The sequence below is a fragment of the Pleurodeles waltl genome, chromosome 3_1, assembly GCF_031143425.1.
Source record: "Pleurodeles waltl isolate 20211129_DDA chromosome 3_1, aPleWal1.hap1.20221129, whole genome shotgun sequence".
Taxonomy (NCBI): domain Eukaryota; kingdom Metazoa; phylum Chordata; class Amphibia; order Caudata; family Salamandridae; genus Pleurodeles; species Pleurodeles waltl.
Window position 1 is genome coordinate 868,832,214 of NC_090440.1, and position 21,935 is coordinate 868,854,148.

Here is a 21,935-nt window from a genome sequence, read left to right on the forward strand (position 1 = left end):
CCGTTCGCTCTGCTGAGATTTTCATCCTGGAAATCAGTGTAAGAATGGTAGATATTAATCACTAGGTATCAAAAGGTAACTGGTTCCCAGTTCAATCGGAGATCTAATTGTGTATGAAGGCGAAAACAGTGCCATATGTTAAAGAAACACTAATTAAATCATAGTTGTACCAGCACCAGTAAATGGATTGTGCTGTGCAAACCACAATTGACAAAAGCACTGAGATAGACAGGAATTGAGTCACTAGAAAGTATCAAGCAAAGAGACATTGGGTATATCAAAATTTGAAACACTTCTCTGCAAAACTGTCTGCTAAAAGGTCTTTTAAGCAAGACATTCGCAGGCTACCACTTCTGATCTAGATTCCAGCTCTGGTTAAAGTGAGTGTAATAGTACATGTGAGTGGGGCAAGCCGTGGTTGCCCATGTTTTTAACAGAACATAACATCACATACAGTTTAGCAGAATTCCATATAAGTCAAATGGAGAATACCCTTGCCTGTTTTCCGTAGAGAGAGAGATGGCAGATTAGACCTGTCCCTTCAACGCTGAACCTCTCTGCTGGCATAGTCAACAAACCTGGCCTATTAATAAATACCTTCCTAACGTATGCCAGCTTCGGCCAAGCAATTCCACTGCTGTTGCATGGGCACACAGAACTGTGGGGATTCCAATTTACAGGAGCTAAGACACTTCCTCAGCAGTGAGTGCAGTACAGAGGATGTGAGCTCCCAACCACGGCGCTCAAGAAAACACTCAAACAAAATGGAAACTGATTCTTCTAAAAGATGATGTGAAACTGTAAACAGGACATAACTTGTGGCGCTATGGTTTAGCAAAAACCAGAAGATATGTACTCATATCTGCTTCCAAAGCTCACACTACAGGTTTCCTTTCAAACATTGTAGCAGGCCCAGCGCCAGGATTTGGGATCTGGATGGGCCATGAAGAAGCACAGGTGGGCCAGAGTGTCCCAGGTGTCTGAGAGCTGGGTCTGCACATGTTGGATGGGCTTGTACGGATGTGAACTGCATAATGCACACACTGCAAGGTTCTGTCTCTTAGTTCTATAGGTTTAAACCTATGGGCTTGATATCTTCCACTCTCTCTACCTCACCCTCCTTTCTCCATCTCTCGCTCCTCTCTCCTGACTTCAATATGCTTGCATCACCCTCTACTTGCTCTCACATCACTCTCTTTATCGCATGCCGGTCTCTGTCCACCTTATCCACCTGTTTCACTGCTGTGCCTTACACTTTCTCCACTTCGCCTCATTTCTCTCACCTCGCCCCCCTTTCTTTCTGCCTTTTCCTAGTTTCACTCTTTCCTGATCTCACCATCCTCTCACTGCGCTGCAACACACTCTCACTCTACTCCACCTTTCGATTTCCACCTCACCCTTCTCTGTCCATGTCCCCTTTCTCTCTCCACCTCACCCATCACCTCGCCCTTCTCTCCACCTCACCCTTCTCTTTTGCCCTCCTCCCACTCTTGCTCACCCTCCTCTATCTTTCTGACTTGCCTTCTTCTCTACCCCTCATTAGCCTCTTTTTTCTCTCACTATCCTCCCTCTTGTCTCAACCTCCTCCGTATTACCTTCTTGTCTCTCTGCTTCACCTTCCCCATTCTTCACCTCACCCTTCTATCTCTCCACCTCACCCTGACTGCTGCTACCTATGGGGTAATCATTTTGTATATATAGAGGAATGAAGGGTATGAATGTGCTTATGTGGCTGCATATGGGTGCAGTTCTCTGTCTCTGTTCCTCACTGGTAGCTCTCTAATTTCTAAACAGTGGCAGCAGTAAAGCCTGCGTTGTATGGTGCATACACATGAGCAAATATCAGATCTACGAAGACCTGGGTTATCCATATTTTAACTAAATAAGAGACACAACAATAGGAAGAGTAATACAAGTGGCAACCAGAGCAACAAAACAAAAAAACAGACATCAAATGTGATTCAGTTTCTACCACTATCTGCCCACTGTGCCAAGAGCACATCTTCCACGGTTGACGACTGGACTTGCAATTTTAAGGCTACTTTCTCAACCACTAGTCTGTCGTCAGTCTTTCGAGCAGAATGTATCTTAAAGGGAACAAAGAGGAAACAGCCAGCTCATGTGAGCGCCTCAAAATTGAACTGTTTCTCCTAAAAATGACCAGCATGCTACCTCTTCTTTCACATTCTCCTGTCTCCCCACTAGTCTCTCCCACTAACCTCTTTTTACCCATCACCCTGCCTGGCTCTCTTCTTCCTTTTTCTACCACTGTCCACCAGTCTCTTTACACTGGCCCCTCCACACCACTTATCATTTGGCCATGACCCTCCTATGTGACCACATTCCTTTCTCATCATCCCCACCCTTCACAATCATCAACCTCTACCTTTCTGTATGTATTCCTCTCTCTGGTCACCTCTTATTGCCCTGACTCATGACATGCTGAGCCACCCCTTCTATTCACATCACTCATTTTGCTCATCAATACCCTGCTCCATTCATCCTACTTCCCAAGATGCCTTTTTCATCGTCCCTCTTCCAATTCACACCATCATCTTCACCTTCAATACTTTACGATGCTCATGGCCCCTCTACTCCTCACTAATCAACCCTCTGTCATATTTCTTCTCTTCCCTTTTAATTTTTTACTCGTCTTTCCTATACTCACACTCTCCTCTCTTCAACCTTCTTCTCTCATCTCTGTACCCTTTACCTCTTTGGAAGGGTCTAGAATCTTTGATTGAGTCTGTTACCCATTGGAACCACAGTTCTGAATGTGGCTGCAGGTTTTTCAGGACTTCTTCCAATGAAAGAAAACCACCACTGTTACCACAGATGTGAATTAATCTTTAGCTAATACCATCAGTGTTATAAATGAGTTTGCACTCTACTTTCAATCTACTGTTTGAAATGTCTCAAAATATCACATTCATTAAAAACTTTTAAAAAGTGTGTGTATTCCAATAAGGGACACGTAGCAGTTCAGAATTCTTATACTGATGTTAGGGTATCAAACTTTGTTCTTCTTATAGTGCCTGTTGTCTGCAAGAAGGTTGATTAATATTTGGATGGGAGACTTTCCATATCAATTAATAATAATACCTTTTGTCTGGGTGAACCCTAAAAATCACGAATTTATTCTGAGCTCAATCCTATGGTAGCAATGGCCAGATCGGGGGGGGGGGGGGGGGGGGGGGGAGTTAAAATTCTATCTGAAGTTGTTGTATAATTTGCAGATTTTAACAAAACAAAATGTAGCTTCTAGCTCAAAAAGATCAGAAGTAACTAAAAGCTCATCAACATGTTAGTGCTTTGTGGAACGCCCTTATCAAAAGTTCACGCGTCACCTTTCAGTTGTCTATGGCTGTATTTCTATATTAAAGGTGGTAATAACGAGATGTAAACCTTTACAAGACGTTAATGTGTAAAAATGTAAAGGTGCATGCACTAATACTATTACAAAATGTGCTACATTGCGATGAATAATTTTCCTTTCTTTGCCACATAATTTAGTCAACCTTGCAGCATAATTAGATTTTCATCACTCACAGTATTTCAGCGGCCCCAGTCATAAAATAGGAATAACGTCACAACAGAAAAAAAATAAACAAACCACTACTAAGATATACATCCGGACTATTTCCACTTCCCTTGCTATGGCAAAATCCATCACACTGCTTCTGCTATAAAACTGTTTTCCTCCCTTAATTACTGTGACAGGATTTTGTGGACTGAATATACTGGAGGTTTCTCATCCCCAGTGACCTCACCCTGTCTTTCGGCACAAAGTAGCCAATGGCACTGACCTTATATACGAAGGTTGCACAATTACCCAAATCTGCATGTCCCTGTGATTTTTTTTCTTAAAGAAAAAGAATAGAAGATGGTTTTCTGCTTGTGAATGGGCTTTAGGGGGCCTGGGGCTATCTTGGGTGGGCCTGGTCCACCCTCTAAAACTGGGCATGCATGGTGGGCTTGGGCTAAATACCTCAGAAGTACATATTAATGCTTGTCCATCTCTCCCGGCATGTGAAAGTGTACACCCTCGATAGATGTAGGTCTAAAGCTTAACAGCTCCTTCCTTCACATCTGTTTTCATTGCCTGCAAACGGAGAATTAAATCTTATTATGTTGTTGCTCCATGGCCTTTTTCCAGTTTTGTTCTTTCTGCCCTTTTACCCACGTTTTATCCCCCCCCTTCTCCTTTCTTCTCTTTGTTTTTGTCTATTTACTTATCTCTTCTCTTTTATCCATTTTCTTGTTATTCCTTTGAATTGTGATGTTGCTATATGTCTGTTGGCCCTCTGTTTTTCTGAATTCGTTTTTGGTTGCTTCACCCTTTTTAGTGACAAATTTGTTTTGCTATTATTTTGGCTTTGATGATCACCTAGGTCAGTTAATTTAACCTCAGATTATATTTCTCAATACATAGGAAGCTTGATTGTTCATATGGCGTCTGTTCTGTTATTGACCTTCTAACATCATTTGGCTAACATTCTGCTTGTACATTTGATTGCTCTTCATTGACGTCACTAGCTGTGCTTGATATTTATTATAGGGGTTTGGGCCTTTGATATATGTAAGTATGTTATTTTCCTTTTGTTGTATATTGCGAACACAAAAAATAAATTCAACACCAGAGCCCATTTCATAGAAATAACATTCAATAGTAAGCTTCTTATGCAAGCGATGGAGGGAAGATGGAGGAGAAAAAGAGCAGCGGAAGGAGAGTCCATGATAGACCTTGAATTGCTCCCTTTTGATAACGGGCAGACTATAACAGAGACATATACGTTTGGCTTGAAGCCGCATTCGCAGCCAGACTAAGATCTGGTGGTCATGAACGTTTGCAAATAAATGTTTTGACTTGAATTAAGGTATTCATGTGTTACCGTCTATGGATAATGATAATCTATATATTGCTTAACTATAGAATGTGTATTTCTGTATCTATACAAACAAGTGATGAGAAATGCAATCTACGTGAAGCTTTCAGATATACATGTAAACCTTTCTCAAGCGTTTCTACATGTTCATCAAATGGGGCCAATGTTATTTAGTAATCAGAAAATGTTTTTACTAAATCCAAACCATCTCAAACATAACTACAGATTCACTACGTGCGATTCAATTTTGCTATTGAGGGCCACTGGCATTATATGGAGGGCAGGCTCAAATTATGCAGCAAGACAAACTAAGTAGCAACAAAAAGGCAAATTATGTGGCATAATGTGAAACATTCCATTACTGAATTATTCATCTCATTTTAACACATTACACTACTATGGAAGCAAAAAGCTCACTCCATTAAAACCAGTCTAACATCTGAATACAGCAAGCAGCAACAGAAATGTGACCTGTTAACATTTCAAATGGTATGCCACTGCAATGTATTATGTATGGTTTTTAATCGCATTGCACACAAGTGGCTCTTTTTAGTTAGGTTTTTTGTAACTTTTAATCCCAGTGAAAATTTTATTTTGAAATCTGCAAATTATGCAGTAAATTACAGTAAAACCACACTTATGTGGCAAACAAAAGGGTAGCTAACGCAACACTTCATTCTAGTGGCCTTGGTCATTCATTTCAGACACCTGGTAGAATAATGATTATTTATTTTTTTTATAGCACAAAACACATCATGTCTAGTTCTTGCACAATGGCGGAATGGAATGGTTGCCATCTCCAGCATACTATGGATATATTTAATATTATGAAATTATGGTGACAAATTCTTGAAGGTGATAGTACTATAGGAGGTAACGGATACAGATGACAAGCTAATATATAGAGAACAATGAAATCCATTAGAAATAAAAAAATTAAAAAAAACTTGTATTTTGAAACAAAAATAGAAATCTGAGGCAAAAGTAATTATTTTCTTTCAGAAAATGGCAAGTTTTTGTTTAGGGAACTTTTTCGGTGTGTCTTTTCCAAAACCGAAAAGCATGTTTTTGATGACAAAATGTGTATAGTTTCAGAATCTACACAGCTGATATTTGGACACAAGAGGAGTGTATATACAAAACATATTTAAAGCAGATAGTTAAATGATAGATCACAAAAAGTTAGAGAGAAATATTCCTGATGTTATTTTGCTACTGCTGTGGTTGTCATTTCATTACTCACGTCGAGGTGTTTCATAATGTAAAGCATTTTAAGATATTGCTGATGGTATCCTGCCTGATGTGCAGTGGGCAATACCGATAATCCTGAATTATGTGGCCACTAATAAAATATTGTCTAACGTGAAATACTGAAACTATAGTAGCTTCGGGGAGTTTTATGGATCATTGGTAGCTGTTATTATAGAAAAGGTCTGATCACACTCCATAAAAGACACATGAGAATGGCAACAAGATATGCAACAGAAGAACAGGGAAACCTTACTGTCTGAGCCAAATCATTAGGTGCCTTGCAACACTTACTAGCATGAAGTATAATCAACCTTTGTACAATTAAACAAAAGACAAAACACACCTATTCAAAGTAAGACAAAACAAGCTTGTTTCGTATACAAAAGAAAATACAGGTTATCTGGCATGAAGTAATCATGAAAGAATAGAAGAGAAATGAAACATTGTGAATGTAGAAGTAAACACACACACCTGTTGGTTTTAAATTCATCAGTGGAATCAGGTGAAATTACTTACTTTAGAAAGTTGAAACATGAAACCCTGAAGATCGAGCAAAAACATTTTAAACAGTGCCTTTTCATCTACTACTCTTAGGTTTCTCAGATTTTGTTCTCCAATAATTTCCAGCCCAAGATAATGATTTAAAAAATAAAAAATAAAAATAACCTGGGACGCAACTAAACAAGAGAATCTCCAAATAGACAGGTTTTTAAGCCAAGTGCCGTTGGGGTGCTTATTTATGGGCTTCACTGGTGGACACATTAACTTGTGAGGGAACATTTTTAGCTCCAAGGAGGAGGTGGCGATCTAAGGGAGGAAATAGTTTCCTAATACCCTCCAATTAATATTTCACAACAGGTAAAAAGAGGTTTGTGAAGGAGAATTGGTATAGGTAGTGACTGCCACAAGATTTGCGATTTTTGATGATAAACGCAGCCTAGACATTGGTGCTAGATGTAAACGGTTAAAAACAAAATATCCTGAAACACTTCTTCCCGATATTTGGCGTGATCATACTGGTTTTGCAAGCACCAAATGCAGAACTTCTTCCATTTCAGTGTATACGCGATTCTGGCTCAAGGACGCTTTGCTTTTCTTAAAATTACCATGCGGTCCTACTGTAAGATTTGGGAGCCAGGCCACTAGGCTCATTAATGGTTGTTCAGGAGAGCTGGTCTGCATGCCAGCTCCTATAAGGTCCCTCAGATAGAGGCAGAAGGGACATGAATCACTACTTAATCAGCCACTCTGGCGCTATCGGAATCATCCTGGATTTGTAATGGTACAGCTCGATCAGCACTTTCAGGGGAATGGGAGAAAATGCTTACAGACAACTCCCTGACCATTCTATCTAAAGGGCATTCCCCTTATACGCTGTTGATAGTATCTGGAGACAGTCTGGGCAGTTCTTTTTTCCTGCAGCACCAACAGGTCTCGCTGTGGATAACCAACAATTTTGAAAGATGCTTTACAGCACTTAGCCGTTGAGAAACCACTTGTGGCTTTCTTGAAATGACCTGATGAGTGAGTCTGCTTCACCTTCTGAAACCCTCAGAGATGAAACACAATGATAAGCAAGTCTCTTGCTACAACCCTTATCTTGATCGTCTGTGCTTCCAGGGACAATGATTGTTCAGATAATGCTCTACTGTTGCGTTATCTATCTGAACAGGCAGGGTTTTCATCTGGAAGGATGAAAGAAACAACTTTGGAGCCAGTATAGTAGGTCTTCTTTGACCATGTTCTTTGAGCCTGGAGATGATTCATGTCTGCAACCCATCCTTTGAGGGAGAAGTCTGTGACGCTCGTATGAGTTGAGAAGTCCCTTCAACAGATTCTGCAGTCAGCACTACCAGGGAAATTACCAGATTGCTGACTGAGACAGTACGCCTTTTCTCCCAGTTGCACAAAAGTTGGCACCATTGGTCCTCCAGGTATTGCTGCACTGGTCTCATGCGAAGCCTGGAAAAACAAACCAATTAAATGTAAAAGGTTATCCAACTTAGCAGGGTTGATGTTTGCATGCAGTTGGATGGTGTTCATAACAGACTGCAACACTTCAAACAGCCAGATGATAGTCTCTCATCCAAAGAACGCACTTTTGCAACTTGAATGCCCAAAATAATTCCCAAGTAGTTTATCTTTTGAATCATATTGGCTGTCTAATTGTTTGGACTGGGTGCAGATCCAGGTGGCAAAATACATTTCAAGCTGTCTGGAAATGATTTAGATCTTCCTCCAAAGTCACAGTCTTTATTAACTAGTCATCTATCTAGGGGGTAGACAAATATCTTCTGTCTCCCTAGAAGCGTTATGGTCACTGCCATACAGTTTGAAAACATTTGTGTGGCTAACTTTACTCTAAATGGGAGTACTTTGAAGTGCAAAAACAAGTGATTGTAGTCTATCACAAACTTCAGGAATTTCAGCTCTTTCATTATTATAGGGCTGTGAAAGAAGGTATCCTTGAAGGTCTATGGCAGATGTCCAGTTTCCCTGAAGCAGTTGATGTTGGTGTAAAGCCAACATCCTGAACTCTTCTTTTTTGATCCATGTGTTTGTAGTTTGAGGTGGAGCAGGAGTACGAACTCATGCTTTGGACCCTTTTTCCTCAACTAGAAAGGAAGAGGAATAAATTCCCATTATGTTTTGGTGATTAGGGACCCCCCCCACTGCATCTTTTTCTATCAAGGGTTTATTTCCTATCTAGGTTGCTTTCAATGATACCGAGAAAACCTTTTCGGTTATACAGATGAAGGATATTTGAGTTTCAGAGACTATCCATTCTGAACAATATTCAAGATCTATTTGTCTTTTAATTTCTGCCACTTTTCTAAATGAAAACCAGATGGGCGTGAAGTCCCCATTTCCTGTGGTGGCATAGGATTGCTGGCCTCTTCTTCCCTCAATTGTATGGTGGTCTATGTTACTGATGCGCCAGTTCAGGCGTTTAAACTCTGAGGGAAGTAGCGCCCTACTGTGTGGTCTGTACCACCTTCTATATTGCTTCTTTTCCAACCCAAAAGCCTTCTGTGTCTGAGAACCAAACCGGGAATTCCAAAAGAAAGGAAGATTAAGAATTTGCTGCTGTGCTTCTGGTTTGAGTCCAGTAAATCATAGCCAGTAAGCTAGTCTCGAACATAACTCACGAGAGCTAAGAGCTGCCAAATCCAAGGAACGTGCTGCTTTTCTGATGATTTGAGATGAGGACCTCTTCGTGGAAGACCTCTCGAAAATCCTGCCTTTGTGCTCTTAGCAATTTTTTTTTTTAAACAAAGGAAACAAATCCCATAGGGATCCGTCATAATGAACACTTCGGGTTTTCACTGCTTTAGCTGATGTTCCGCACATTTTCTGATGACTGAATCAATCTGCTTTCCTTCAATATCTGGAGAAACAATAGGAGGTCTTAGTTAATGTGTGCAATTTCCAGGCCACTGAGACAAATGACAGTCGGGATGTGATCTGTCCTACGAAAAAAGTGGGTCTTGGTTCTGAAGGCTGATACTTTTAATGAAGCCTAAATGGAGCACAATTAACAGATGCAGGAGAAAGAAATAATGCACTTCAGGCTCCAGAAAACCGAGGAGCAGAAGAAGAAGAGGTCTAGCAGATAATCAGTGATGGAGGGTCTCAAATATTATAGTTGATGAAATCAGGGGAACTAACATTGGAAGATTTGGTTTTGCCACTCCTCTGACCAGCACCTCATAAAAGTTCTGATGTCATCTACTGGAGAGACAAGTACGTAGAGAGTCTGAATGTTGGAGAATAACCCCTGATAGAACAGTATTCAGGCGATGTAGATGACCATGAATGAGTTTGCCTGCGAGAATGCCTATGACAAGACTGCCTCCTGAAATGTCTTAGAGTGTTTAGAGTGAGATCTTGCAATCCTGTTGTAGCAAATACTAGAAGGCAATCTCTCCCATCTGTGTAGACATCTCTGCTTAAAAGCTTGCCTTGGAGCAGAGTGCTGCAAAGGATGAGGCACTACTGGTGACTTTGGCAGGTGAGAAGTCACAGTGTCAAGATTAGTAGCGCTGGTGAAAGGCGAAGAGAAACAGATCTTCCATGTGATGGGGTAGAGGAAGGATTAACCACCAGAATCGCCTCTCTTGTAGGGGAGTAAGTTCCAGAATACTCTGAGTCAGAGTTGTGTGGCAACCTCCTCTTTTTCAAAAAGAGAAGCCATTCAGAAGATAGCTGCAAAGGTCTCTTCAGAATAGATTCCTCCCTGACGGACAGAAGCTAGGAGGCCTTAATGACAAATGTGCTGCTGGGAGTGAATAGCCTCTAGGTTTCGACACCAAACATGGCAATGGAGGTAGCCTTTTTACCACAGGCAGGGTACTTCACAAAATGCAAAATATAATCTGTCAGAAGATCGCTGGGAAACACTCCTGCCCATAAGGGACATTAAGTGCAAATCTGAAGGTTTCAAAAGGTTTTCAAGGAGCAGAAATTAGACAAAAAGGCTGAGCTCAGTGCTCCAGAATCCTGTTTCGGGCAGCTGGAAGAGAAATTTACCTGTCACCAGAGGAGCATGATTAGACACAGGAGGAGGGGTGAGGAGCTTAAAGTCAGCATCAGTGTTTTCTGGCAGCTTTTTTGCTAACACTGTTCTTCTTTTCCCTTCTTTTCATCTTAGTAAAATGTTTGTGGAAGAGGTTTCTAGTTACATTTTGCAAAATGAGTGACTACTTGGTTTAACTGGCTCCTTTTCTAAAATGCAAATTAATTAAATGTGGTCATGTTTATCCTGTCAATAGGATGTAGAGACAGTTTGTTCTCAGTTTAAAGTGCACTCTTCTACTATAAAGCTTTGCAAATGTGAATATACATTTTTTCATAAAGTGCTCCGAGATCCCATGCACTGGACCATCAATTAAGCGCTTATGACTACAGAGGAGGATCGCCTGGAGAAGAACTAAAGTGACTCCAGTGTTAATTCTACTGTATTCAACTCTATCATCCTTTGTATCCTGTAACACATGAAAGAAATTTGCTCATAGAACAATTCTCCGTTCTATTAACATAATCTGCTCCCATTATTGTACTGTTTATGCACTTTCACAGAAACATGTATACTTAATGTTCTTTCTGGTGGATTATTTAACTGCAGATTCTTTACCTTTAGAATATTCCCAGGCACGAGACCGATCTGGAGTTTTTTTTTTGTTTTTGTTTTTTTAGCAATGCTCACCGCACACCAACAGGTGACACCATATGGTTTCACAGTGACTTCACACTGCCCTGAAAGTGTGGGAGCAAAGACGCATGTAAGCGCTATCCGAGCACACTGAGGTCAGTTTCTTAATCCTTGTCCTTCCGTGCCCTCAGATATTCAGTATTTCAAAACAAGTCAAGGGTGACAGGGTGCCAAAAGTTGGGAGCTCATTATTATGAATAGAAGTTGACAACACAGAACGGGTAAGTGGGCTGGAATGGAACTTGCAGTTAGGTAAAAGTATCTGCCAGAAAGAGTGGTACAAAAAGTAAGTAACTTGTTCTTCTGATTGATACTTCTAACCTTTTGAAGAGATAACAAAACAGTAGCTTTCAAAAGGTGGAAGGTCTGAGAAATGAGCTAAGTTAAGAAAGTTATATAGGACTGAGGGGGTAAAAATAGCTTTCCTATTTGGTGTGGCTGTCAAGCTAGTAATGTTTCCTGAATGTGCCAACGTTGCACCCTTTCAGATACCAAGAACTGGCAACCCACCCCTTACCAATGCCATCATAGCCTCCTTGGCCCTGATGAATCAGTCGACAGGCATATTGAGGTTACGGCTTAGCCTGCGCATCGCAAATTTGAATGCAGGAGAATATTCGCCTGGACAGAGTCCTTTTTTTTTACCCACAGTCTCACATTCTATTGGTCCCAATGAACCCCACAAAGGTGATCACCAACAAGGTGATCTCTTGCATGGTCAGACTAGAAACTTAAGCTCTCTTAAGGTCAGGCCAGCAGTGGAGCCTCTTCTCTTTCAAGGGATGTGGCAGAGTGAAAAATGTTGGCAAGGTGATGAATTGAAAGACATGGAAGAGTGATACGATCTTTGGTAGGAAGGCAGCACAAACTTGTTTGGGAAGAAAGTGGAGCTGGGAAGAATGTGTTTCAAGGAGTTTGCAAGACGAGTGCCTGTAGTTCACTCAAGTGGCGAAGATAAGAAACACTGTCTTGATTGCCAAAGGCCACAGCGAATAACCATGCATAGGCTTAAACGGCTTGCAAATATGTAACTTCCGGACTAGATTTAGGTACAAATGAAGCATGGCAAATGGTTTGAGGGAACATATGAGTCAGGCATTCAAAAAAAGCATCACAACTGGTGATTAAAAGAGACGGAGTTAGTCAGGCAAACCTAAAAAAAGGCAAAAGACGGACAAGTAACTCTTAACTGTGCCCAATGTAAGGCCATAATGGGCCAATGACAAAACCAACAACAGTCTATCAGATTCTGCCTGCAGAGGTTCTAGATGATGTACCCAAATCTGACCACAAATCTGTCCCAGGGCCTGGCATGGATGATCTTGGTGGACTGGTCTCTGGCTGTAAGCATAGCATCTACCACTTCATGTGGCAAGTCAAAAGAATTTAGGAGCTGACCCTCAATCTCCATGTATGGAGGTCTAGGTTATTGGTGCAGGACCCTCTACCTGTTTCTGAGATAGGCGGCTCTCCAGAAGAAGAGTTGGATCGGAGGGAAAATGCTCAGCCTCAAAAGCTCTGGGTACCACACTCTCCTGGCTGAGTCTGAGGCTATTAGGATGATTTGGCATGGCCTGTCCTGGCTTTTCTCTGAACTCAAGGCAGGAGAGGTAGTGAAGTGTACAGGAGACCTACGTCCCACGCACTGACATCCTGCAACTACAAAGACACCATTGAGTCCCCAAGACCCAGAGTCAAGAAGATCTAGGCAAGAGTGGGCATTAGGAGCTTGTCTTTCCCATTTAATGGTCCAGTATAGGCGTGATACCTCAGTCCCCTTTTTGGGTCAAGAAAGTAATACAAATATGACGTCTCACCCCTTTCTGAGTTTGGCACCCGATCTACGGTGCCTTTGGCTAACAGGAGATTGACTTCTTGCATCAAAATAGGGCTGAACAATTTGTAAGATCCATCCATCTGACATGATGGATCTCAGCTGGGTAGGAAATGGTGTACTCTGCCCCCTCCTGGCTGGTTGTGGGCCTTGGAGGGCAAATCAGAGCTGCTCCAGCAGAGGAAAAAGATTTGGCAGGTGCCCTTCTCTTCTGGTGTATAAGATTTTGGCCACCACGATGTCCTGTTTGCTGCTGCAATGGCTGGTCCTGCTGGTAACCTAGGTCACTGGAATGGAGCCTTACCATTCTATACTGCTGGTGGAATTGTTTGGCTGGCGACAGTAACCACAAAGATCGTGCTCTGAGACAACAATCTTTGATTCACTTTAGTGGAGTCAGCCTTCTCACCTAACACTCTAGATCTGTCAAAGGGCATGTCCATAAAAGACACTTGGGCATTCCCTGAAAATTCAGATGATTGCATCCATGTGTACATTCCATGCACTACACTAGAACAGCCTTTTCAGTCCATGATGTCTAGTCCTGAACACGATACATATTTTGCAGCACCCTGTACATCTTGGATTGTTTGGGCCAGTTTAATCAGCTTCTGGTGTTCACTGGAGAGGCTTGCAAGATCTCGCTGGTTTTGTCCCATGAGGAATCGGTATATCTACCCAGAAGGCATATCACATTCAAAGAGCAGAACGCTAGGCTAGCTGAGGACAACAATTTTGTTTCCAAAGTAGTTAATGTGTTTCGACTCTAGCAAGGTAGTACAAAAGAAACGTTTTTGGATTATATCATCATGGACTTATCTGGGCCATCTAGCCATAGGTTGTCTGACCTGAGGTTCTGAACATGGCTTAGAAAAAGTGACCACGAGAGTGGAGAGTGCCCATAAGGGCCTAGTTAAATGTAATAGCAACTCAGGCGAAGTTGGATCTGGTTGAAGAATTTCAGTCATTAAATTGGTTTTGGTTTCCAGAGTAGACAAGTTAAAATTTAGCACTTCTACTGCTCTTCATACTACTATAGGAAAAGGGACTTTTTTCTGTTAGCGGACGAGGTGGTGAATCTAGCTCTGTCTCTGGTGAGTTATCAAGCTCACTGACATTTTTTCTAAAGTCTAAATACGGCCCTTTATCAGCGTAATGAGGAGGAAACAGATTGCAATCTCTGCCTCATCATCAGTGCTGTGAAGGGCAATGTGAATGCCCTAAACCACATCTGATCAGAACTAAGGAGGGTTTTTACCCTCTGATGATGCTGGTGTCTAAGAAAAGGTAAAGGAAGAAGGTATGGGCGCATAACTAGTGGTTGCAGCTCAGTATTTTTATAGTGTGACAAAAATCCTGGTGTGTGCCGTCTTCACACAACATCCACTACCTGCACCGATGGTGTGTGAGCACTTGTATGGACCCTGGGGCTAGAGTGGAAGTCTTGCCTGGCTTCAGTACAGGCCCAGGAATAAGTTTAAAAAAGGACAGTCTATGTCAGGGGAAGATTTGCCGACAGAGGTCAACTGGATCCCCACTGCAGCGCTGTGGGGCCCGAGGGAGCATCAGAGGGAGTTAGTAGCATCTGGAAAATTTGCAGGGCAGCATATTTGAAGGTTGCTGGCTGCAGAGCGGTCAACGATGGCCTGGGAAATTTGGAGCATTCCGGGACCCAATGCAGGACTGGTTTGGAGTCAGATGACCCTGGACCCTTCAAATGATGCAAATGCGACTTCTTGCCAGACTTCGAGTGGAAGCCTGGGGTGAGAGTCCTGCTTGGCATTATTGCATTTGTGGCAAGTTTCTGCTTACTGGAAGACTTTGTGCTGTAACGGAACTTCACACCAGACCGAACTCATGACAGTGAATCACAAAAATGTGTAAATTGTAGCAGGTCCTAAGATGCTCTCAGCAACGGATAGCTGCGTGCCCTTTTGCCTGATTGCCTTCATGTGCATGAGAGCGCACTTATTGCACAACACTGAGTCTTGACCAGAAACCAAGCACCAAAGGTGTATGACTGACAGACATTTCTTGCATTCATAACTCTGCTTCATCTTGTCATTTTTTGAGGAGACATCTTCCCTAGCACACTGTCTTTGCAACAGAATTCGGAGTCGCTGAAAAACTGACAAAAGTTGGAAGCAGGGATGCAGATCTATGTCAAAGGGTAGGAAACAAAAAGAACTGGCATCAAAGCTATGTGACGGAGTTAATATGTGGGTGCACTCCATCACTTTTGGGACGGTATGAAACCATCACACAGCATTGTTGGCAGTTCAGAATATTCTAAAGTTGAAGAATCTCTGGTTAGCAGTATCCATCAAAAATTATTATATTTCACTCATATTTTGAATCTGTCCTGCGCTGAAGAACCTGTATGAGCCAAAACACAGCAGGTGCTTGCAGTGTTTTCTATAGCTATTTTTAGGCCTGGCCTACAGACATCTTTTGTGGTACTGCAAATCTCATGTAATAACGGAGAGGCTTTTAGTCAGACCCTCAGTACCAAGTGGCCTGTTCAACTATCATTCACATTTTGCTACGGCTCACTACAGCATGTAGTAGGGGCTATGGGTCAGACAGCTTCAGCCACTGGCACTATGGCTAATAGCATTTTGTCTAATCATATCTGCACATCCACTTAAAAAGAACTAGACTTCAGTGACAATACTAGTGGGCCAATACTTTGCCACTGTGTTTTTTTTTTCTTTAACCTTTATTTTTTAAGTCATTCTTTTGGGTGTAAGCTTGGTCTACAGGTTACAGTAGGCCAAAGCAAATTGTACCTTTTCTTTGCACCAATAAGAATCATTTTCCTGTCAGGTGCATTGAAACTAAAAAAGGACTTCACCTATTCTCGGTGGATCTGCATGCTAGGATGCACTCCTGTTCTAGTAAAATTCTATGCTCCTGTTTTTTCTAGCTTTATTTTTTTTATTGCAAGCATGCAATTCGGTGGCAGGATATTTTCTCTTTTCTTTTATTTTATAACATGTTTGCAGTACAAAATAACTTTTTAACCGTTGCACCGGTTTGCCAAGGCTAGATTTATTGTCTATGCCAAAATACTTGTCATGATCAGCAAATATAGTGGCAACATGTTTCCAGTATCAAAACGGTGATAAAAAAAGAAAGCCTGAATTTAGAGAGGCACTAGGTCTTTCAAAACTGTTCATAAATGTTTTGCCACTTATCCTCTGCTCTTTAAAAGGGTACAAAATAACAAAAACTGATTTTATAAATTATATGGTACGCAGCAAAATAAACACGGTCTTTGGCTGGTTGGGTGAGGGTAGAGAAAGGGAATTAAGGCAACAGATGCAGGGAACAGGAAGTGTAGGCAAACGTCAGGAGGGCAGCGGCAGGAGGAGATTGGCTGTGGTGGAAAACTGATCATGGCATTACCTTTTTTAAATTATGAATGTTGCTTCCTTCGCCATCGAGTACAGTTATCCTCTAAGATTTAGTAAAATGTACTATCTGCTGCTCTGTCGGCCTGTAGGCATTTTATGTCCATTATTGAATAAAAGAAAGATTCTGGATCCGTTTCTTTCTTCTAAGAATATTTTTCAAATGCAATTCCAATTAATGGTCCAGTTATCTCTTTCCATTTGAATTTCTTATTTTTGCATTTTTTTCCGTGAGAAAATCGAATGGGCTTTAATAGCAGACACATCACACCTTCTTTCAATAGGGAACGGTTTTATTGTGCATCATATCAAAGGACGTGAAATACGTCAGCTCATCACTGATATATACAACACGGGTGAGCAGTGTGCGATGGCTTCAAGTAGGCAGTAGATAGGAACAAGTTATAGAGCCTGTGGTGTGAGGGTTCACACCTTGTAAATCAAAAAAGCTAAATTCGGCTGGAGATATTGTGATTTGATTTGCTGGAGTGGCGAGCAGAGTTACTGAGTTGGTGAACGGAGAAGGGACTTCTCTTTTGCTGCTACACAAAAAGCTTAGAGTAGAGAGGTCAAGGAACCCGTTCCCCCTCAGGTGCAACACATACCAAACTACATCTTTCCAACCGATGTCACTACACTCAGCATAGTACAGATGACTGATTAATTTGGAAAGGCACAGCTGTAATAAGATATTATCCATATTCTATTTTTAAATATTTATCATGTTATTTATCTTTTAATAGAACACAGACACTCTACAAAATCCAAAAGTAGACTACAAGATCAACAAAGTAGACTACAAGATAAAACAGAAAAACAAATGTAAATTATATGACAATAATAAACAAGCATTTACAATGCAACGGGTCTCGCGTTTGCTCATGTTAGAGCTGATCGCGTTGTAAACCCCTAACCCGACTTTTCACCTATCGGGCAAAAGTGCATTTATGTACATAACCCGAGAAAGTGAAATTAACTACGTAAAGCGCTCGACTTCTGCCAAGCGAGATCGCGCTCGTAAATTAGAGAAAAAGAAGTCCACGAGCCTGATGGAAAACAGCGAGCCTCGCATGTTTTCTGTACTTGGTCGCTGCGCTCGAGGAGGGCTAGCCACCGGAAAAGGCATGATATATGCATGCCTTCAACTAATGAAAGCAAGCAGATTTTATTAGGCAAGCCACGAACCAATAAAAAACACTGACGTGAAGTTGACAGGGCTCCGAGCCCTTTTCTAAATACAATAGCGTCTCGCTGCGATACGCATGCGCGAGCGCATGCAACGCAGGCTCGACCCTAAAAATTGAGAATAAAACTAACATAGGATTATAAAGAGCTGAGAGACTAGGCTGTAGTAGTACTTAAACCGGTTATAACAACTATACTTTAAGCGACTAAGGACTGTACATATATGGAACTGTAAATCATACTCTCTGCTGTTACAAATTTTATCAGCAGTAAAGGAAATTCAGTGGATGGTTAGCAACCTTCTGCAGCAACCTCTTCTGCTCTGATAACTAAGAGGCATTGCAGTTTCTCCATCAGCAGGTTTTAGGAATGAAAGAACTCTACCCTTAAAGACTATTGTATGGTAAAGCAAAACATCTAACACAACTCCCAAATTAGAACTAACATACACCTCTATCAAAGCTGTCTGCAAGCTTTCAAATCCTTAAGAGTTTGGGGTCCTACAATGTACCTCTCTCCCTCATTGATTTAAGAATGAAAAACCTGAAATGAACTCAAGACGAACTGGACTTCAAACCTTTCTCCCATCTCTTTGGTCTGTTGCCTGTGGGGACATTTTGACAGCGCTAAATACAAATAAATCACCTCTGCTTTGTGAACATAAGCAGTACATTAAGAACCAAGATAAGTGTCAGATCTGCAATGGTATGGAAGTAAATGAATAAATCCACAAAAATATCCACTGGTCTTTATGTGTGTGGAACACAGGAGCCTGCTGCGCAGGCATTCTATAAGCACCTCGTCAGGGGGCACCTAGAGATACTCCATTTTCAGAATTAAATCCAGCCTTATTCAGAAACCTGATTGAAAAGAAGTCTATACCATCACCGACCCATGTGATTTTGCTATTGTGACAGCGATGAGATAGTGTGGGAATTCAAGTGAGACTGATGACCTGCTCTGTCCAATCATCCCTCAGTGCATACTCTTGAAATAAGCTGCATCCACATTCTTTGATACTTTTTTCGTCAACCCTCCCAGATCTCTATAATGTGGTTTGTTTTCAAACAACGCAAGACCAGGTTTGACAACCATGTATTACCTTTCTGTCCTTTCTCTAACTTTCTATCCCTTACGCGTTGAGTTTATTATGTGAATGTAGATTACTTGTCTATGGTAGAGAAGACAGTCCGAATCAGCACCTCGAACACCTTGAGACAAGATATGGCAGCATCACACTTTGTGCAGCTTTAAGTGCACGGAATGATCCAACAATAAAAAACGAGGCCTATTTAGTACTGCTGACTGTAAAGCCATGACCTTATTCCTATTTGCTACTGGCTAGTTTTCAGTCCATACTTCATACCCGACATCTCCAAAAAATGTACATTACCCCACTGAAATCTCTATTTTTAAAAAAAGGTGCTGGGCTGTTTTTCTGTGTCATCCATACTGAAGTCTTAAATGCTTTCAACTTGCAAACACCACTATCTACTGTTAATTGGCTACAGGGCACTGCTCAGACTGGAAGCCCGTGTAATGCCTCAGATGCAGCTCCTCTACCATCCCACCGGGTTTGTCTGATAAAGGTGAAGCTTAACATGCTAATTAGGAACTGATGTTCACAGATGTTGAATATAACTATAACAAAAGGAGCTGTGTTTGATGTCAGCAAACAACGTCAAAATCCAAATACAATCAAAACATCATCTTCACAAGAGAGCGATGAGAAAATATATGCATATGTGAAACAGCATATATACACACACAACGAAAAGCTCTGTACTGCATGTACAGAGTCACAACTCACCCCTGAGGAGCCGCTGACATCCTTGGAACTGAGCTCGCTGCTGTTTGCCCATGATACAACCCTTTTCTCTGCAGTCCCTTTATCTCCTGGGACCTGTGTGTTTTGAAGGGGTGGCTTTGCATCCATCAGCATGTTGGGGTTACCGGCTCCTGTGCCTCCACCTTCTGGGTGAGGATCGCTGGATGCATCCCTTTTCATCCTGCTGACTAGATTCAGCTTTTCTAGCTGGGGTCTCTTTGCGAGGGACCTACGTCTCCTCCTCTTAAGGAATGACTCGCCATCACTGCTCTTCAGCCACTCCAGGATGCGATTTGTAGCGCGGCTCCTCGGTGGCAAACGCCTACCACCCAGTGAGGTCCTTGCCTTCTTCACAAATATAAGCACAGAGTCAGAAGAGTCCACCGGCAATGTCTGGCACTCTTCGGGCCGCCTACATTCAGCGAGAATGCATAGGCCATCGAGCAGCCAAAAAGCATCACAAGTGGGGTGGTCGCAGCAGGCCTCCTGGCAAGAGTCAATTGAATAGGAGGTGGAAAGTGTTTGTAAGTGGCGAGTGCCATCCCAAGGCCTCAATCCAACCCCATAATGTGCTCTCCATGAATGGCACATAGTTGTGTTGATGCTGGCTCCTAATGAAGGACACAAAATAGACCAGGTTAATTTAAGATAAGTGCTTATTTCACGCACATTTAGGTGTGTTCTGTACAACATTTGGTGACTTTCTATCAGTGCAAGGATTTTGCTACTTCAGTACAAGCAGAAAAAAGTCATGTAAATATTCTTTGTGGTAGTAAGGACCTTCATTTATTCACTCACAAGTAATTTTTATTAGTAGTAAATATCTGTTTAAATAGACGATTGAACAGGCATTGGCAATATAATCCATATGCTACATGGGGTGAGTTTCCCTTCCCTACGTCCTAGAAAGAGGAAGTGAGCTAGTCAGATTTGCCAGATTTCTTATATAGGAGATCGAATCAATTTTTGGCAACAACATAAAAAAGCAAACCGTTGAAACTATTTTTGTTTACGAGTGCCTCATTCTGGGCAACAGAAAGTAATAACTGAGTGCAAGGATGCCTACCAGGGCATTGTGGCTTCTAGGACTCTATCTTGGGAAAGGGAAGACTAACTAAGATGGATTTCAAAACATTAAAACCTCTCGGGCCGGCCATACACACATGCGCAGGGGCACTCTCCAGCCCGGCACTGTGTTGCTGGGCTGGAGAGAGCACCTGGCTGGGTGCTCCCAGCCAATCCTGATGCTGCTTTGAGCAGCATCAGGATTGGCCGCAAGGCAGGCTGGAAGTCTGTGCCTGCCTGTCTGCTGAGGAGAAGCGGATGGAGCGGTGAGGCAGTGGTGGCGAGCAAGGTGTTTTTTTTTTTTTTAAATACATTTTAATTTTTATTAGCACCCCCCTAACCGCCCTGCCCCGCCCCTTCCGCACTGCGAGCCGTGACTCCCTGGATGCGTGGTGTGAGGAACTTGATCTTTTATGGAGGACTTTAAACTCAAAGTTATTACGTGGTCACATTTCACAGGCACTTAAGTCCCACTTCCTAGTGGTGATGCAGCTCAAGAGTACACAACAGAGGGTGCAGTCACAGGACTGCAGCATTTAAAATGATGCAGGCACCAGAGCTGGTGTTTACCTAACATGTAAGCAGGGCCACTGAAACTATGAATCTGGGGAGGACCACATTATGCAGCAGGGTTGACTACATTATGTGGCAAGAAAAGGAAATTATGCAGCATATTTTGTGTTCGTAATACCTCATTATTTAGGCATTTTTACACGTTAACACTTTCGGGGTGAAGGTATGACCTCATTAGTAACACTTTGACGCCCAAATCAAAAATAGGCAAGAAAAGAGTTTCCAGTCAGCCTTTGTGAAGGGTCGACATAATGTGTTACTGCGTTTTTGGTTGACCTGTATGAGCTAGAAACAATATGTTTTGCTGAAATCTGTGGGTTATGCTGCAGTTGATGGATTATGCGGCAAATCCATGACTGAGCAGAAGGCAGTGCGGCCGCAAAACCTATTAGTTCCAGGGGCCCTGTATATGAGCTGGGGGTAAATGAGTGTACTGGTATGACCAGACTAAGCTATGGAATAACAGTTAGCTAAACTTCAGTTTTAGGTCTTCGTAAACATAGTGAATCCACTGTTCTGCATAATGAAGCTATTACGTCTTGGTGTTAGCACACTGACTGGTCCTTTTGTTTGAAATAATGGTGGATTGTTTATTCTGCCAATGGCTGATCCTTCACATCCACATCATATCCTTGTGAATGAGAATCAAAATAAAGACAGTGGTTGCAGTCATAGAAATGCAAGGCCT

The 21,935-nt window shown here is 41.9% G+C and overlaps 1 protein-coding gene across 4 annotated transcripts in view; it reads right to left on the reverse strand.

Annotated features, from left to right (window-relative positions):
* The window catches only part of KIAA0319L (KIAA0319 like), a 612,066-nt gene that overhangs the window by 490,962 nt on the left and 99,169 nt on the right, over window positions 1–21,935 (reverse strand). For all 4 annotated transcript variants that reach the window (XM_069223811.1, XM_069223812.1, XM_069223814.1 and 1 more), the window contains exon 3: window positions 19,592–20,220. In XM_069223811.1, coding sequence (XP_069079912.1) covers window positions 19,592–20,220 — 629 coding nt within the window. The remainder of the gene's footprint in view (window positions 1–19,591; window positions 20,221–21,935) is intronic.